The 18,417-nt window shown below is 37.5% G+C and overlaps 1 protein-coding gene across 1 annotated transcript; it reads left to right on the forward strand.

Moving 5' to 3' along the window:
- Window positions 1-12,483: 12,483 nt before the first annotated feature.
- On the forward strand, window positions 12,484-14,222 carry LOC140170700 (uncharacterized). Its single transcript, XM_072193939.1, has 2 exons — window positions 12,484-12,500; window positions 13,511-14,222. The coding sequence occupies exons 1-2, from the start codon at window positions 12,484-12,486 to the stop codon at window positions 14,220-14,222; spliced, it is 729 nt and encodes a 242-aa protein (XP_072050040.1).
- Window positions 14,223-18,417: the final 4,195 nt, after the last annotated feature.

Here is an 18,417-nt window from a genome sequence, read left to right on the forward strand (position 1 = left end):
ATAAATACCAACATTTTTTATTTTTATTTATTTAGCTACATATATATGAATGGGGCCTCAACTTTGACAATACTTCTGGCTCTTTTTCTCATTTTTTGCATTTCAAAATACCTAATGACAGTTTTAATGACTTATCCTTCACTTTTAGGCAATTTATTAACAATTTTAATTTTTCGACACTTTCGCTGGGATCACTGAAAGGGCCTTTAACATGTCGATAGTTTATAGCCAGATTTATAAGGTCTCAATGGGTCACAAATGTCATCATTCCTCTACCAAAGAAAGGCAACCTCTCTCTCATGACAAACTACCGTGGTATTTCGCTTATGTCCATTGCCGCAAAAGTGTACAACAAGATCCTTCTGAACAGGATCCGACCTCACATTGATCCTTTACTGAGAAGTAACCAGGCTGGCTTTAGATCAGGTCGAAGCTGTGCTCAGCAAATACACATTTTGAGGAGGATCATGGAAGGCTTCAAGGAGTACCAACTTCCCTTGACAGTCACTTTTGTGGACAAAAAAGCCTTTGACTCCATCAATAGGTCCGTCATGTTTTCAGTGCTGCGGCATTATGGAATACCAAAGGTTGTGGTCAATGCCATCCAGGTGCTCTACAAGGACTCCAATAGTGCCGTTATGGTAGATGGAAGTATCTCAGAGCCTTTCCAAGTAACAACTGGATTGCTTCAGGGTGATGTGTTGGCACCATTCCTGTTCATTATCCTGGTAGACTACCTCCTGAAGAAATCAACTTCTGGAATTGATGCTGGAATTGTTACCTACCCACGTCGGTCAAGCAGGTATCCTGCTAGGTTGCTGAATGAAGTGGATTTTGCTGATGATATTGCCCTGTTGGAATCTTCTATAGCCCGGGCCCAGTCACAGCTTACTAGGACTGCAACAGCAGCAGCAGATCTAGGCCTTGTCACCTAAGACAGAATATATGACTGCAAACTGTAACGCCCAGCCAGCACTTGAAGTCTATGGTAGTACCATCAACCATGTCACAGACTTCAAGTACTTGGGTTCCAAGATGGGCTCTAGTGTTGGAGACCTAAAAAGAAGAAAAGTACTAGCCTGTGCCGCTTTCTGGAAACTGGAACGCATGTGGAGAAGCCCATCCCTGCCAATCGGAACAAAAATCAAGCTGTTTGAGACAACTTGGGTCACTGTCCTTCTGTACGGGTGCGAGTCATGGGTAATCACCAAGGACATGGAAAACAAGATCAATGCCTTTGCAACATCTTGCTACAGAGTCATGTTAAACATCAAGCGTGTGGATCGGATCCCAAATGAAACCATCTACAATCTAACCAACAGCACTCCACTGGTTACCAGAGTCAAGATTCATCAACTCAAATTTCTCGGCCATATACTGCGTCTTGAAGATGACGAGCCTGTGAAAGAATATGCCCTTTATATTCCACAACATGGGAAGAGGAAACCGGGACGGCCTCGGACACTGTACTTAGAGTATATACAGCACCTCCTGGGAGATACTGAAGGTATGCTGCAGCCAAACAAAATTGTTTCGCTTGCCCAAGATCGAAACAGTTGGAGAAAGCTTGTAGTCGCCTGCTCCGCAGCCGACTGATGATGATGATTAGGTCTCATTTTCTTTAAGGCTTCTAAAATAATTAACTATATTCGTACAAGAGACAAACATTATATGAGTCTTAGCCATGATTTTACAGTCCCTCATTTCAAATATTTAGTTTTGGTTTCTCTTTTGTTTAGAAACCAAAAATCAAGGGATTAAAAAGTAGAGCTGATCTGGTTTGCAATCATAACACTATTATGCTGGAAGGACACAGTATAGGGTATATAACCAGAAGTATAAAATAGCCTATTGTGCTAACATAATTATTATCATGATTGATATCGGAAATCTATCCCGCGGACGACAGTTGATGCTCTCCGTCGAAGGTAGGTGGCATATTACACTCACGAGTTCTAGGCCTAGAAATCATATACATGCGCGTATATCATGTATATTGAAGGATGGGGCGGGGTGGGGGATTTGTTTGTTTGTATGAAACATAAACGACGCATGGATATGATTTGATTATGAATTAGTTTATTATCCCCGGGAAGCACAACCCACACCTCTTTAAGAGGGGGCTCCCCTCCCTATATAACCACCTCTTCCCTAAATTACCCCTTTCCCCTCCTCCTCCCTACATTCGATATCTTCATCTCGAGCTCTCCTCCCCCTTCTCTTCACTTCCAATGCTCTCTCTCATCTGTTTCTCTCTCTCCCGGCCCATATCCCCCTTGCCCTCCAACCACCACCCCCCCACCACACACACACACACACACACCCCCACACAATCTCTTTTCCCTCTATCTTCTACTTTTTGCAGTAAAAATTGCTTCAGTAAAAGTCATTAGGTTATTAGAGGTCATATAATGGCCTTCCATCGATTCTGGTACATGGGATTAAGGACATGAATCGATTTTGTTTATAGCACCTATACAATTACATTAGTGACCCCTTTTGTAATGTCGAATGCAAATATTTCGATGGTCTATATTTTTTCACAGGTGAATTAGCCTAGACTTATTCGGTTTTGTAAACCACGTCTTTCAATGTAGATTACCATGCTCGATTTCTCTCCTCGTGAATATTGCACTGCGAAATTTAAACATTTCTTTTGTATACTTAGAGAAGGTAACTTCAAATCAAATAATTTTACGATCCACGCCACTTATAAGAAACTGAAACCAAAACCGAAACTGACTGACACAAATGTTCGGTTTTAAACAAAAGGTAGAAACAATGAGTTCGATATCTTATGATTCAAGTGGTTAGGCAGGACAATAGGAAACCACGTGACCAAAACCAAAACCAAAACTAAAACTATATATTTGAAATGAGGCATTGTCACAAACCATTATGTTCATTATTACTGTGTTCATGCAGAAACATTTACCTGCGTTATCAGTAGTTTCTACACTAACATTGCTTTGTGGTCCCGTCTCGTCAACATTTGAAGCCAAAATTGAGAACTCATACTGGGTGCAAGGAATAAGCCCAGAGATAGTCGTTGTCCCCAGACTTCCATCAACGGTTACTTTGTTCCCATTATAATATACTGTAAACGATTCAACTCCTGTGTTACAGGCAATCCAGTCTTCTCCTTCAGGAACCTAACATTAAACAAAATTTAAACAGGGTATTTTTTCACATTGTCATACCTACTGTAATCAGATAGTTGAATAGTAAATCTTTAAAGATTAGGCAATAAAGGATAGGTAATAACTGTGGATACCCAACACATGACGTTTAGAGGTTAGATGGTGTTTTCATAGTTTACTTACCAACCTCTTTCATGATTTGTGTCTTTTAGAAATAGATATTTAAAAACCGACCGCTAAAATGTTAAACAAAATGAAGACAAATGTTACCTCCCAAGTCAAATCTGCGCTGTCACTCCCTATCTGAATATTAGTCAATGTCGGAGATGATAGTGGTACTGAATGACACAAAATACAAACTTCTGTATTATGGGTATCCATTTTAATAATAAATACTACAATACAAGTGTTTGATCTACGTTTGGAGTCTACGACCTCCGAAATACTCGAAATACTTCTGCCAGATACCAAATCAAATATTGGAAGGATGTACACGGTTTAAAGTGATCTGCTCTGATGGGCAACAGAGCTGTTTGATATCCTTGCTAGTTTTCAGGAATGTGATACCGGTGGGTGGGGGTTGAGGGTGTTGGGTTACACTCATATAATGGAGGGTCGGATTTTGGCCATCAGGCGTCGACGACGTTTTTTCAAATAAGGAGTTGATTTCCCAGTATTTCGACATAAAGGGTATCCTTTTTGAACATCGATCATCGCCATTTAGGGTGTTATTTTTCAGTGCTGGAGGACTCGAGTCCTGGACTCGGACTCGGAAGCTAAAAACTTGGACTCGGACTCGGTCTTTTTAGGTCTTTTATTTTCGTTCATTTTAATCATTTAGTTTTGCTGTGGAACCGAATTCAGCAGTCGGGCGCTTGCAAAAATAGCCGGTTTTCAATTGGTCATTACCATCACAACCAAAATGGGAGCTAATTTAAACATTGATTCATTAGTTATTCTATATGCTGATGTGCGGGACATTCTGTATAATAATGTATGATGGTCGTCACAATGGCAAGGAGCTTTAGGTTCAACGGAATCAACGCCATATGTGATTTGGCTCGAATGCACACCCATTTAATGCTTTTACATGTCCTATCAAATGGTAATGTCATCCAAAGTGTTGTGTGTTTGGGCGAAATAGACACCCACGTGGCCGTGAATTTGCCGGCCTGGGTTGCATCGATTGGCGTTGAAATTTGAAAGATATCGTTATTTTTGTATTGCTTCAAACATGTGAAATACAATGGAAGTTAAATTATATCCTATATAATTTGTAAGCGCTCTTTAGCAAAGTCATAGTTCATTGAATTTACAACCGTATGACAAAACAGGCGAAATCTTTTTGCACAAGATTTGCAATTTAAAGAGAATTGGCCATTGCTCATTCTAATGAAGCTAGTATATGGCCAATATAAGTGTGCTCTTACATTTAATGACGAGGAATTGGAAAAATATTGTAAGGAACACTTGAGGTTTTGACTTTTCAAACCTACAAAAATGTGCTTGGATAGGTAGTTTTCAACAGATTTTCCACATTCGCCTTGCTATAACATTGCATTGCGTTATCTGTTGACCTAGTGACGAAAAGTATTTTTAGGGGGAAGTGTTAGCTTTCGTTTGATATTTAAAAAAATCTAATTGGATGAAGGGAACACTTGAGGTTTCGACAAAAACCAATCAAAGAGGCCCAATCTTTCAGCTAGAAGCTCCACTGCTATGCACTCAACCATGTAGTGTAATCAAAGACTGTGCGGAGACAATTCACTGCTTGCTTGAGATCTCTTGGACGAAAATGTGTGCTCAGGTGTATGGAGGTGGAAACTGTGCGCATGATGATTTATAGGAGAATCTTTTTGTATAGAAACCTTTCCATATGATTCACGAGATTATGAATTATGTATAAGCTATCTCGGTCGTGACTCCCGATTTTAACGGGCATATCTATTGCAAAAACAAGTTAAACTCCATTCGAAGAGAATAATTATTACATTACAAGTTGACACTCGTTGTAATTTTTTTTTTCGTATTTCTACTGAAAAAATAGAAATTGTGTTTGTAAAATGCTGCCTCGTACACAAATGTACGGTCCTTCCCCCGTTCGAAGCAAAATTGATTTCCATGGCAGGAGACTGGTGACGTCAGAGTAAATGAAGTGTCATGTTACATACGCATGAGCCCTGGATATGAGCTCTTTTGACATTCAGTCATGTGTATAATATGCGACCATGTACCACGTGAAATCGGGAAGGTTCGAACAAAAGGGCATTGAAATTGTTTATTTGCATAATAAATACAATATAGATACATCACGCTCAAATTCTAAGATCATAAAGATGCACGGTAAAATTGGTCTAAAATATTTTTTATTGTTTAGTCCAAATATTTCTCAACAACTTGATACTAGTATACATATGAACTGTAATATCACAATTTACTAATATAGGTGACCCCGGAATGACGCCACAAGCCATTGACCTCCGTTAACAACAAATCCGATTGTTTGCAAATCGGCCAAAATACTACCATTTCAATAACTTCTCGACATGGGGCCTCCAATAAAGACTCTCCTCTACATGTTCATGTGTTCAGCTTCACATAAAATGCACTTTTCGCCAAGTATTTAACCTTTATTTTACCGAAATCAGCCCAGAAATTTGCTCGATTCGAGGTCAAAACAGAATGAAACCAAACTGAGTCAGCTCTGCTACAAGTCTTCAACAACTAGTCGCTCTGCTCCATGATCTATTGTGAGTTGGAAAGCGTAAGTGTAGCGTCATGTAAAATAAGTACCCGGATGGCCGGGGTCACCTATATAAAAAGAAGCGGCTGATTTTATCCATACGTTTAAAAACCATTAAATTTGTAACACTTGATTAGACTTTTTTATGAGAACAACAACAGTATAAGTTCTGTGCATTGAGAGCGTTTACAATCCCTTCTCTTTAAGCAGGCACATCTCATTTCATGACGTCAACTTTTTTCTAGGTCAAATCTGTCTCGTTCGTTTTGCGGATATCAATTATTTTAAACGTCAAAAAAGGAGTCATTTTCATTGTCCTCATAATATTAGCTTGCCAATGATATGATGTTGTCCGAGCAATATACATGATCTTTAATACACATCTTACCTGCACATGGTACTCGTGCTGTTACGGTTGGTCCAAGATTTCCTTCGTAAGCGATACTCAAAACACGAAGTGCACCAATTCCTATTTGGTAATATGCTCCTCGTATAATATTAGTTAGAACGGCAGACTTTGTCGAACTGTCACATGCATCCACTGGATATGTCCTATCAATTCCATCTTTTTCATAATGAATCAAATAGCTTGATACAGGACCAGTACCGTAGTCAATATCCTGAGACCAGCAATTCCAACTAACTTCAATCCAACCTCTCTCGTTGTCAACAGTAATACTTGGTTCATGAGCTAAAGAGGGTAAGGCTGAATAATGAGATACATTTAAAAATGAACAACAATTATTGTATTGACTTCCTTCTCCATTTAAATTATATTAAAGTATTATATAAGTTGTCTCATCAAATGACATAAACAATAGAACATGAAATGTCATTTTAGTTTTGTTTAAAATGGCTTAATAGTGCAATACTACTGTAGTTTAATTTGTTGATAGTTCAACTACATTTGTGGTATAGGTTGGGATTAAGAATGAAACGAAGAAATATTCAACCGTCGTGGTTTATACCACGGAGGTATCATATTCGTGGAGGCGCAATAGATTACATAACGCATTGTAACTTTGTGCCGATTTGAAAATCTGCAGGACAAAAGAGTTCCGCCATTAAATCGGTAACTAACCTGACAGCGTATTAACGGTTTACCAGGCAGGCTACTGTCAATAAGTGATCAAAAGAATGTCATGTGAAAGCGCCCACTTCAGCGAGAGGTACCTATTGTCCTTATTCAATCCAAGGGTGTGACTGAGTGTTCGCCAGCACACAAAATCACACTATATCGTCGAAGTACAATTATTTACGACCCACCTTTATTTAGGCGCCTCATTTAAACCAATTCAATATAGTTGCTGATCGATTACCGTAACAACGTGCCATGGCTGCTATGTATACAGGTCTATCTGTCACTTTCTATAATTAACTCCTTAGCGGTAGGCCTATATGTTGTTATCGTGGTTATAGGCCTGTTCAATAAAAGCTAATAAAGTCAAATGGTTTCTTAATATCACGAATATCCATTTTAAGAGCCAGTAGAGGCAATTGAGGTGAATGAGGGGTCAAGGGGTGAAAAGTGGAGAAGCTGATGGGTGATCGAGATTGTAGGGAGGGAAGGAAGACAAAAAGAAAAAGAAAGGAAGAGGGGGAGAAGAAGAGAGAAAGGGAGACGGAGAGCGATGGAGTAACAGGTCCCTAAAGTGCATAGGCGTATAGATCCGGGGGAGATAAATCCCCCAATATTTTGCCAGGGGGGATGGTCCATACAATCACCCACCCCACCCCCATATTGACGCCCACCCCCATATTGACGCCTGTGTATGGGTTTCTGTCGAAATCAACCTCATGATTGACCATGTTAGCCACAAAAATGCCAATTTTTTAGTGCTTCGCGTGAATTTATTCCACTTTTGTCCCATATTTCACCAGTTTAGTTTCAATAGGCCTATAATATTTTTTGCGCGCCACTGCTAAAGTGTAGGCATAAGTGCAGAGAAAGGAAAAGAAAGGGATGAATAAAGAAAATAATAATTATTATTATAGAAATTAAGCATATAACAGTACTAGGCAGCCATTCAATGATGCCAAAACCTTTATGCGTTACGTTATTAAAACACCCAGTCAGATATATTTCACACCTGCCAAACACAAGTCACCCAATTCCGAACGTTGAATGTACACTCTCATGAATATTGATTGGCAACATTTTCCAATATGTCATCGCTCAAATCGGACACAATAGAACGATAGACTATTCAGTGCGTTGGTTTATACAGCTACATTTCTACGCATTATCATTAAAATGAATAATGGGTTGCTCTAATTAAGGGTATAAAGTATGAACACACAATAAAACATTTGCAGTAAAGTCCTGCACTTTTTATATTTACAAAAAATTTTAAAAAAAAATGTTTATTATTTTGTAAACAAACCTTGTTGACAATCTGATCCTCCCCAACCATCAGCACATTCGCCATTGTCACAATATCCCGATGAGCGGACGCAGTTAATATTATTTTTACAATGACATTCGTAGTTGCATAAATGACCGAAGTAGCCAGATGGACAGGGATCATCTGGTTCTGTAAAAATTGAAAATAAACAACCATACTGTATCACAATTAAAAAGAAATGAGGATGACTGGAGGCAACAGATTTCAAAACAGCGATGCAGGACAGAAACTTTTGGAAAGTCCATTATGGTTCTTATACAGTGTACTTCAGTTAAATCTATAAACGCACGTGACCCATGGGCACGACATACCAAGACCAGCAAGCATGACCAAATCCTTATGCATTGACCACTATACAGAAAGGGATAGGAACTCTGTTGATAAGTATCATCAAATTTAAGTATTAATTGAATTGCAAAATTATTGCACATTATGCAATTCCTAACTTTTAATATGTTATCAAAAACAGCAACGGAAAAAATATTCAACGTACAATTTAATCACAGAGTTGAACAAAATGGACAATTGTGCTGCACAGCAGTCTCATGTTGTTCCGCCTTACTGTCTATAAGCTGATAAGGCAGCACGGTGCTGGTGGTGGTCACATGCGTATTTATAAAAGCGCATTTATATATAACACCGAAGTACACTGACAAGAGTGGATTCAAAATCTACCATTGTACACGCACAATGGCAGATTTTGTATACACTTCTGCATTTAGGGTCCACAATATTGATCAATATTATTGATCGTGTATAGTCCGCATGAAAAAGGACTTGCAGATGGTGATATTGTTTTGACAACGGAAAGTGGTAAGCAACTCAATCCAGAGGTGTGGCCCTGCAGTAGACAAAGCACAATACACAGCTTGTGTTTTTTACTATCCTCCACATTGAATTGTGGACTGCAATTATGCCCAAATATGGCACTTGCTAATCAATAATCACCCACTTGAAATTCCATCATTCGCAGCACTGACCAAAGTTATGGACAGATGTGAGAGCTGTTTTTGCTGTTAACTGTCATTTACATATCAGGGAGGTACGAACATACGCAGATGCCCCACCTACTCAGTTTTTAGCCTACATGTAATGTATACATTATTCTTGATTGACAGCAAGTACAAAGAATATCCGCCAAGTGGTTTAGCTTTAAATGCCCTTCAGAAGAGAGCGGTCTACAAGTGAGGGATAGTTACTAAGAATTGCATTCGATTTACACAGGGAATTTTGAAGGCCATTCCGTGCCCTTCCAAAGTGCGAATATTTCCAAATATCTAAATTAGCTAAAATTTAGGACATGTTACAAAACTATATTTCAGAGAGTACAACAAATATTGGCCTGTTATTTTTCACACAGTGACGTTAACTAGGCAATGACCTATACCTCTAACATACACTGTTTGTAGAGGTCACACGTCAATGGTGAGAGCACTGGGTATTGTGTATAGGAAAATGAACAGTAACTGCAGTATGTGTAACTTTGTGGAGTGCATTATTAGGCTGAGTGGCAATAAGCACCCTTGGCGCTTAAGTATTTTGGCAACCGCAAAGTCGAGTCACAATAAATATATTCAAAGTAAAATGTAGTAAATGGTGTCAGCAACGACATGTCGTCGTCTGTATTCCATAGTGGCGTATAGTTGGCGCCGCGAATAAACAACTTTTCGAGAAAATCGGGTTTGAAGAAATGCCAATTTAAGATCGAGTTGTGTAAATCAGACATTCATTATATTTTGTAAATGATGTAAAATTTCTGTAGTAAACTAAATAGATTTTATTGTTATATATTTTTCAAAAGAAATAAATACATACTATTGCTGGCAAACTGAAAATAAAACTATACGTCACTATGGAAAAAACAAAAACAAAAACGCAATACCCTAACCTAACGTTAACCGTACGCCAGCTCGGTCGCCGTGTAATCCCTATGGCGTTACTTTTCGTCGTTCGTATTCCATAGTGGCGTATAGGTCCGAAACGTGTACGCCACTATGACATACGATGTTTTTCATTTTTGCCGATATTTCATAATTATAAAATGTGTATAAAAAGTGGCGTATGGTCGATACGCCACTATGGAATACAAAAATGTCACTTTGTAACTATACGCCACATTTAATTAATTAATTACTAATTAATTAGCTAATTATGACTGATGAGACTTAGAAAAAATGAAAGAGAACATCATTAAAAACATATGTGCCAATTTTCAAAAAAATGACCAAAAATCACTATACGCCACTATGGAATACAGCCGACGATGTGTATTAAAATTATAAGCCTGTATAAATCATGAAATACCTTGGCAAGAGTACCCGCTATATCCACCATGACAGGTTGTTCCATTACATCCATATGAAGCATCGCAATTATCACAATTACATGGTATTTCACAATTAGCTCCGTATGATGTGCCATTGCATGCTTAAAACACAACATGAAAAAATGAGATACGATTGGCAGTGACGTGACGAGGAGACCCCGATTGAAACCCTTCCCTTGCTTTCCCCGATAAGTCGACTATTTATACTAAGCTTCAAAGAAAGATCGATATTTCGACCCCATTAATGGGCTATTCCAGAAAATAAGTGCACACCCCCTATAGAGGAGTAACTTTTCAATCACAGAAATGTCTGGGTTTCCGGGTCTGCTTTCTGAAAATGACTGGAATTCCAGTTGCAAATGTCACTTGAAAAAGCCTGGAAATCCAATTAAATGAAGGAAAAATCACGGAAATGTCTCAAATTGAAGATTTCAGATTCTGAACTATTTTTCTGCTGGAATGTTTTGCCTTTGTACACTTTAAAAGTCTGGATTTCCAACAGTCACGACTGGACAAAAAGTCCGAAAATCCGAACTCCTCTATAGGAGGCGTGCATCTATTTTCTGGAATAGCCCAATGTCTCTCTGATTTTTCCTCACCTCCCCTCGATTGCGAAAGTCTAGGTACACTTCTGATGATTGGATTTACGTATTTTACGTATTTTGCTACACTTACAAAATATAGTCATGAATGTAAGTTAGTAAAGTAGTAAAATCGTTATAAGAAGTTATAAGAAGCGAAATTCGCGAAAGATGGCAAATTTTATGGCAAATTATTAACAATATTGATATTTTTGATATTTATATAGCAGTCCTCAAAGTAAACTTTATAAATCAAATGATATGTACTTTAAAATAATATTGTATGTAGCTGGGAGTATATCTTTCGTATTTAAGATATAGATAAAGATCTAAATTTGAAGGGAAAATGTATAGCTTTAATACGAAAGGTCAAATTTTTCAAATGATCGTTGGTATTTCCTCCCATACTCTTTAAATAAATATCATTAGATTTATGAAGTTGACTTTGAGGACCATTAGATATCAAAAATATCAATTTAGTCGTAGGGTATCATACCGTCACCCTCATAACCAAATTTTGCCAAAGTCGTGTTTTTTAGTTTTGAGGTTTTTTTTGTTGCTAAAATCAATCTTTATAACAATTGCCACCTTTTACCATACCACATCATTACCACATGAGCGCCCTCATAACACCTTAATGATTTTCTGCCTAAATTTCAATAACTTAGACAGTTATTCCAGGACTTGTACCACATGTATATCAATGACGTTGTCTTTATCATTAGTTTGAATACGTAATCTTATGCACATGCCAGGTGGTGTATGACGTGCAGTCCCTAAATTCAGTAAATTTTCATCGTCAACCGTGTAGTTGAATGGGATTATTTTGAAATTTTAAAACGCTTGAAATATCACAAACAAATAGGCCTATGTTGATAAATAATATAAATACAAGCTAAAACCGTTGGGGTTCGATAATGAACCCCACAAAACTAACCGAGTATATGGAAAATGCCATACGGCCGGGCGGTTTCACGAGTTGCCGGCTCGATCATGTCATCCGCCGCCTGGCACATGCCTATTTTCAACACCCCCAACACCAAATTAATTTGTCAGTTTTTTTTCTTAAAAGTGCAAAAAATAACTTTGGTAATTTGGTTATCCGGGTGACGATACGCTTCCAAATAACCGATTTGGCTTGTGTTTTGTGTGGGTGGGTACGTTTTACATTTTGTGTTTGTTTCAATTCTAGGGCTATGTTTTTCATATATCGATCATATTGATTATTTAAAAACACATTTTCTGTGTTGATCTTACCTGTCTCACAAGTGTCTCCTTTATATCCAACATGACAAGAACAGCCCAGTGGGTCAGGAACACAAAATAATTTTTCATTACAATCGGGATTCGCACTCGAACATACAATTGTACATTCTGCTCCCCAAGTATTATTACCGCATCCTAAAAAACATATAGGTGTGGTCAATATTTTCCATGAAAGCTGCTTCTTCTTATGTATATTTACCACAACTGTAGTAATACTAGTACTGTAAGAGTAGGGATCTGGTGTCCATTTCGTATGTTTTTTCCCACCACCAGATTCAGGTACAGCATGTACAGGGTAATAAATAAAAATGGAAAAAAATATAGGTGAACCATATTTTTTTTTTCAAATAAATTTTGTTAATATGATTGAACAAATTCATCAGGATCGGTAGAGTAAACTCAGTAACAAAGTTCCTTGTATCTAATTCAATTATACACTTACTTGTGAACGTTTCAACAACCACTGTTGCCTTTGTCAACACTTGATGAGGAATGACTGCAGTTACTGACAACCGACGCTTAGACAGTCTTACGGACAGAACACAGTGAAACATCTACGTGATTTAGAAAATTGTGAGAAGAAGATACAGCGTCATAGAAACCATCTTGTCTATAGCCCCCGTTGCCGTGACCAAAAGCTAACCCCTCCTAGTTTAAAACTACGTTGTCCGGTGAACACCATCAAGTGAAGGAAATCATCAAGCGAGCGGAGAAGAGCCTCATTAGAGAGAGGATACGTGTGGTGAACAATAAAATCAAGAACCTAAAAGCGAAAAATGATCGGAAACTGAGTTGGGACAAAGAATTGATCGTCATCTGGCGACTGTTGGTGAGTCTACGTACGTGGATACTAAACAACGTCACCTACAGAAGTTAAAGATCTTGACTGAAAAAACCGCCGCGAGCAACAAGAAGTCCGTCGATTCTACCATTGATTTATCGGGTACGCAGCTCAAGAAATGGGTAATAAACCTCTCAAAGTACAAATTAAACACAGCTGAAACCAGTGTTTTGTCTAAAGGGATTTAATTTCGCCATATCACCACCAGAAGCGCGGAGGAATTTGTACTAGCAACAGAGTTGGTGTGTAAACACCTACCGCTGGCCGATGGAATCCAACTGCGAGCAAAAGTAGCTAGCACGTTAAAATCATCCAAAGTGCCTGAACAAAACATCACCAAAGATGAAAGAAAAACTATCAAAGACCTGAAAAAAGCCGAGGATATTATCATCCTACCAGCAGATAAAGGGAAATCCACGGTGGTATTAGATAAGGTAGAATATGAGGAGAAACTCACTACCATGCTCGACGACAAGAAGACGTATGAGGAATTACCAGCTGTTCCAACTCAAAAGTACAAGCGTAAACTCGTCTCGATGTTATCTAACATGAAGAAGGAAGGTAAGATCAGTGAAGTTAAGTATAAACAACTGTATCCCACTGCTGAAAACGTGCCTAGGTTATACTGTACACCGAAAATTCACAAGCCAAACACCCCGTTGCGTCCCATCGTTGATTATACGGCGACTATTGGGTATAGCACTTCCATATGGCTGGCAGATATTCTAGGTGGATTAGTAGGCAACACACAGCATCATGTAAAGAACTCCCAGCATTTATCTGAGGAACTTAGCAAAGTAATCATCGAGGAAGAGGACATTCTCAACTCCCATGATGTGGGCAGTTTGTTCACAAATACTCCGATTGACCAAGTGTTGAATATCGTGAAAAATAGACTTGAGAATGAGAATGGCTTTTAATTAAGCGAAGTCGAATTAAAACGAGATTGTCAATGGGGAGAACATTTTTGGCCAGGTGTAAAAATGGGAGTTTTTTCGCCCTTGTGTATAATATGGATTAAGCCGTTGATCCACTTGGAGTTATGCACATCAGTGATTTCAGATTTGCGTTCACCCGTGTTAAAACAGGTGCATGGTTATAAAGCAAGCATAATGGGTTTGTTAAATGCTTTTGTTGTTGCTATGATGCAACCAATCACTTGGCATAATTGTAGCTGGTCAAATGCAAATGGGTTTTTGACTCATATCATGTTTTATCATCAAGAGATCAACTTCCACTGAAAAATGGTTAAAGCATCTATGGTTAAATAGCTGCGTGTCAATATAAAACAGTGGCATGTTTTAATGCTTGCATTCGCTCTATGGCAATGTATAGGAATCTCCCAACAGGATATTAACAAAATGGCAACAGTAAAACAATCAGGGTATCGAGTGCAAGCAGAATGTTACATAGATTGTGATTGTAAAGCAGGATGGGGCGTCATCATGGTGGAATCCTTGTCTTTCGGCGGTATGGAAGAGACAGAGGACTTGAGTAGGCAAGTTATGATTAATCTGTTAATTATACTATGAAATAATAATGATAATAATAAATAACAGAAATAGCAATAACGAGGATCACCATGAAGGACAGCGATTAAGTTATACGAGTAACATACATGTAGCAAAAGATTAGGGAACTATAGGCCTACTTATCTCGTATCTTTTGAAAAATTTATTAAATGTAGGCCTAAACGTATAACATCTATACGCGTATAACATCTATAAACAGTGCCAATAAATGAGTGCGTAAAGGCATAAGATAGGATGCGAGTTAATTAAAACATTAAATAGTACCAACGTGGGCATTTCAGTTGATCGAATAAGTATGAATATTATGTGGTTAAATAGGGCCTACATTAATTTCAAACATGCTCAATATACATGAGCACATGGTAGGTGTAAGACGGAGGGCAAGTAGTAGGACATATGGTACCTTCTGTACTGGGGGATCAAATTAGGCCTATATACAAATGCACGGTCAGATTCATCTTCGAGTTATTGCGAGTTGATAGAGTACGTAAAAAACCCGAATTAGTATTACACAAGTTGGAATTAATGACGCTTCAGACCGGGGCTTCAGATTGACATGGTTTCGTCAAAAATAATAAAGCCTAAACACGAATATTACAGGATATAAAAGTTGTATTAATTACGGTAGGCAATAAGTACAAGGATAACTAGCGGGGAAAAATATTAAAAGCAACAAATGGTAGGGTCAAGGAGGTTACACTAAATTCATGGTTCTATTACTAAGGCAAAACAGAATAACGAAAAAGTAAAACTATTGCTTATCAAGGGAGATATACCAGCTCTATATAATGGCATGGCGGCAGAGTCGAGATCTTATAAACTGACATCTGAATAATATAAGAAACTAGGCAGATTAACAATAGATGTGAACAATTGCTGTACAAACGGGAAGTAAAGAAGGCCAACAAGAAAAAATATCTTATTTTTCTGGAGCTAAACAAAGTGGGATGGTCACTTAGGTCACAAATAAGGAAATAAAGTATAAGTAATAAGCCTAACATAAATATAAAATAATAAGCATACCAGGTACAGTAATAGCATCTACGCGTATTTAGTGGATTAAAATAAAACACATTTGTATAGGTAATGATAGATATAATATAGATATGCAGTAAAATATATAAATATTTCTTCAAAAACATATATTAATTACAAGGTCAAAATGGCCAGTCAAAAATAGTGGAACTGCAGTATATAATTTAATATAACAATATCAAAGAATACATACAGGTAATATAATGGAAAAAAAAAAAAAAAAAAAAAAATAAATAAATAAATGGAAGTGAGTATATTAAGTTTTAGGCCTGATATCAAAAATTTATAGTGACATGCTTTTAAAAAGATTCTTTTGGGTGGTTGTCAATTAATACCAGTTATATTTAGTTAGTGCATTCACAAAAGTCCACCGATGGTTTAGGACGTTTGGAGTGCAAGTATAGGATAGCGAGAGGCCTTGTTAAATAGAATGAACAAAAATTGTCTTGTACAATGGTAAAATATGAGAACCTTTAAGCTTATTACAGTGTTAGCAGATCACATGACCAGGTTAGCATTATTGGAATATATTCGTATCATAGGCAAGAAATATAATTTTGAGGATAGGCCTATACTAAAAATGTGAACTTATGTAGTTAGGCATTCATTTATAGTTGGTATTATAAGATATGCTGACACATCAAATATGCAAAGATATATAAATGTAGGCACGAGCAAGGAATACATGATTGTACAAAGTATAGATGAGAAACGGGTTGATTTTAAGATAGAACAAAATAGGAGGAGCAGTAGATGAGGAAGCCACAAATTGCATAGTGCGTTAGTGATGTTGAACCCTTTACATGATAGTTAACCAACTAATGAGAGTAAGAGAACAAAACAAGCCTAAGTAGAGGGGCGAAGGTCACGTTTGCGAGTTCATATATGCATACAATGTTAAACACGTTTATAACAAATAGGCGTTTCAAAAATAAAAACAAAGGAGTATAGGCCTATATTTACAATTATAGGTGCAGACGTATATCAAAGAAACATGGCTGAACAGACACCAACAGACATCATATCTGCATAAATCATAAAACAGTAGTATAAAACATACAGTGTTTAGCATCAGTCGACTCGTGCTGTGTATTTTTGTTTCATTTCAGAAATTCATAGTGCTGAAGTTGTGGAATTAGCGTACTTGGTGGGATATGGCAAAATGTGTAGTGGACATAATGCATGGTATACAGTTCAGTCTATAACAAACGACAATGGGCAGTACTTCACAAGGCAGAGCTCCTGAGTTGAGGACAATTTAAAAAAATTTCTCGCATAACGCATGAACGCTTGGATCAAACTGCGGAGGATATCAGCATTCAAGTCTAAGGCCTACAAGAAGTTAATAATAACAAAGTTCTTGAATAACATACCACTGAAGATTATAATACGAACATGAATAACGATGGACGAGATATGGCAAAACGAAGTTCCTAAGCTCATCGAAATTCAAAACAATTTCATGCATGGACATTGGATCAAACCGCATTAAGGCCTAGAATGTACAGCTCATACTAGCCTACGACTACAATATGGGCTTAAGGATATTGATTTCGTTATCTAAATCAATATATCATGGAAAAATAACACGTTGATGTTTTGCAAGAGTACATTCTACAAATCATATACCGTGAAAATGTGCCGGATTATTGTATCGTTGTAGGAGTTTGGTACGGTTTACAAAAGTGTTGTTGTTTCAGCACTCCTTACAACATAACTCAAGAAGTGCACATTACCTACTAAAGTATATCTGTGATATTTAAATTCTTCTACACACTCGCTATGAAATGATGAATGCTATTTTTGCAAAAGCTCATCCACCAGTTGCAAGATGCTGTGAACTACCAAATTGCAACGGCCAGAGGTGCGAACGTGTCTCACATATGCAGCAATTATACGTGCTTAGGTGATGTTGTAAACCGTTAAAATCGATGCACTTCGATAAATTTATAATAGCTTATAATATTAATAGTCGCATCAACACCGCATCATCAACGTAATTGTCAGGGGTGTGTCAGCATGGAATTGGCATGTGATGAAAGCTCAGATAACAAAAAACCAATGCAAGTAGTTTGTAGTCACAAAACAAAGTCAAGCAAACTTTATTCTGGAAATGGCATGATCATCACCAGAGTTAAACAATGTCCACAAAAGTGCAATGAACTGCAAGTATATAGTACAGGGCCGGGTTAAGCAGTCTTAAGATACATTTAATTGTTTTTCTTGGGGATACAAATTGAAACTTAATTCGTCAAATGCATAAAGCCAGTAGGTAACATTTAACACTCTTACTATGAACTTGACAGATGGCAAAGGCGAAACGATAAACCAAGTTCATAAAAGAAAAATTGTATATAGATCCTGTATGGAAATCCTTGGTAAATATTGAAACGATACACGCTGCAATTGGAAGGTTTTCCTGCTTTTATCCCACGAAGGTTTTGATTAGGTTTTTCTACGTTCCAATTACATCTATTCGGTATCAGTGACAGTATGAAATCCAACGGATTGGTATGGGAATTTGTGTTTGTATGATTTCAAAGTATGG

This window comes from Amphiura filiformis, chromosome 15 (genome assembly GCF_039555335.1).
Source record: "Amphiura filiformis chromosome 15, Afil_fr2py, whole genome shotgun sequence".
Lineage (NCBI taxonomy): Eukaryota > Metazoa > Echinodermata > Ophiuroidea > Amphilepidida > Amphiuridae > Amphiura > Amphiura filiformis.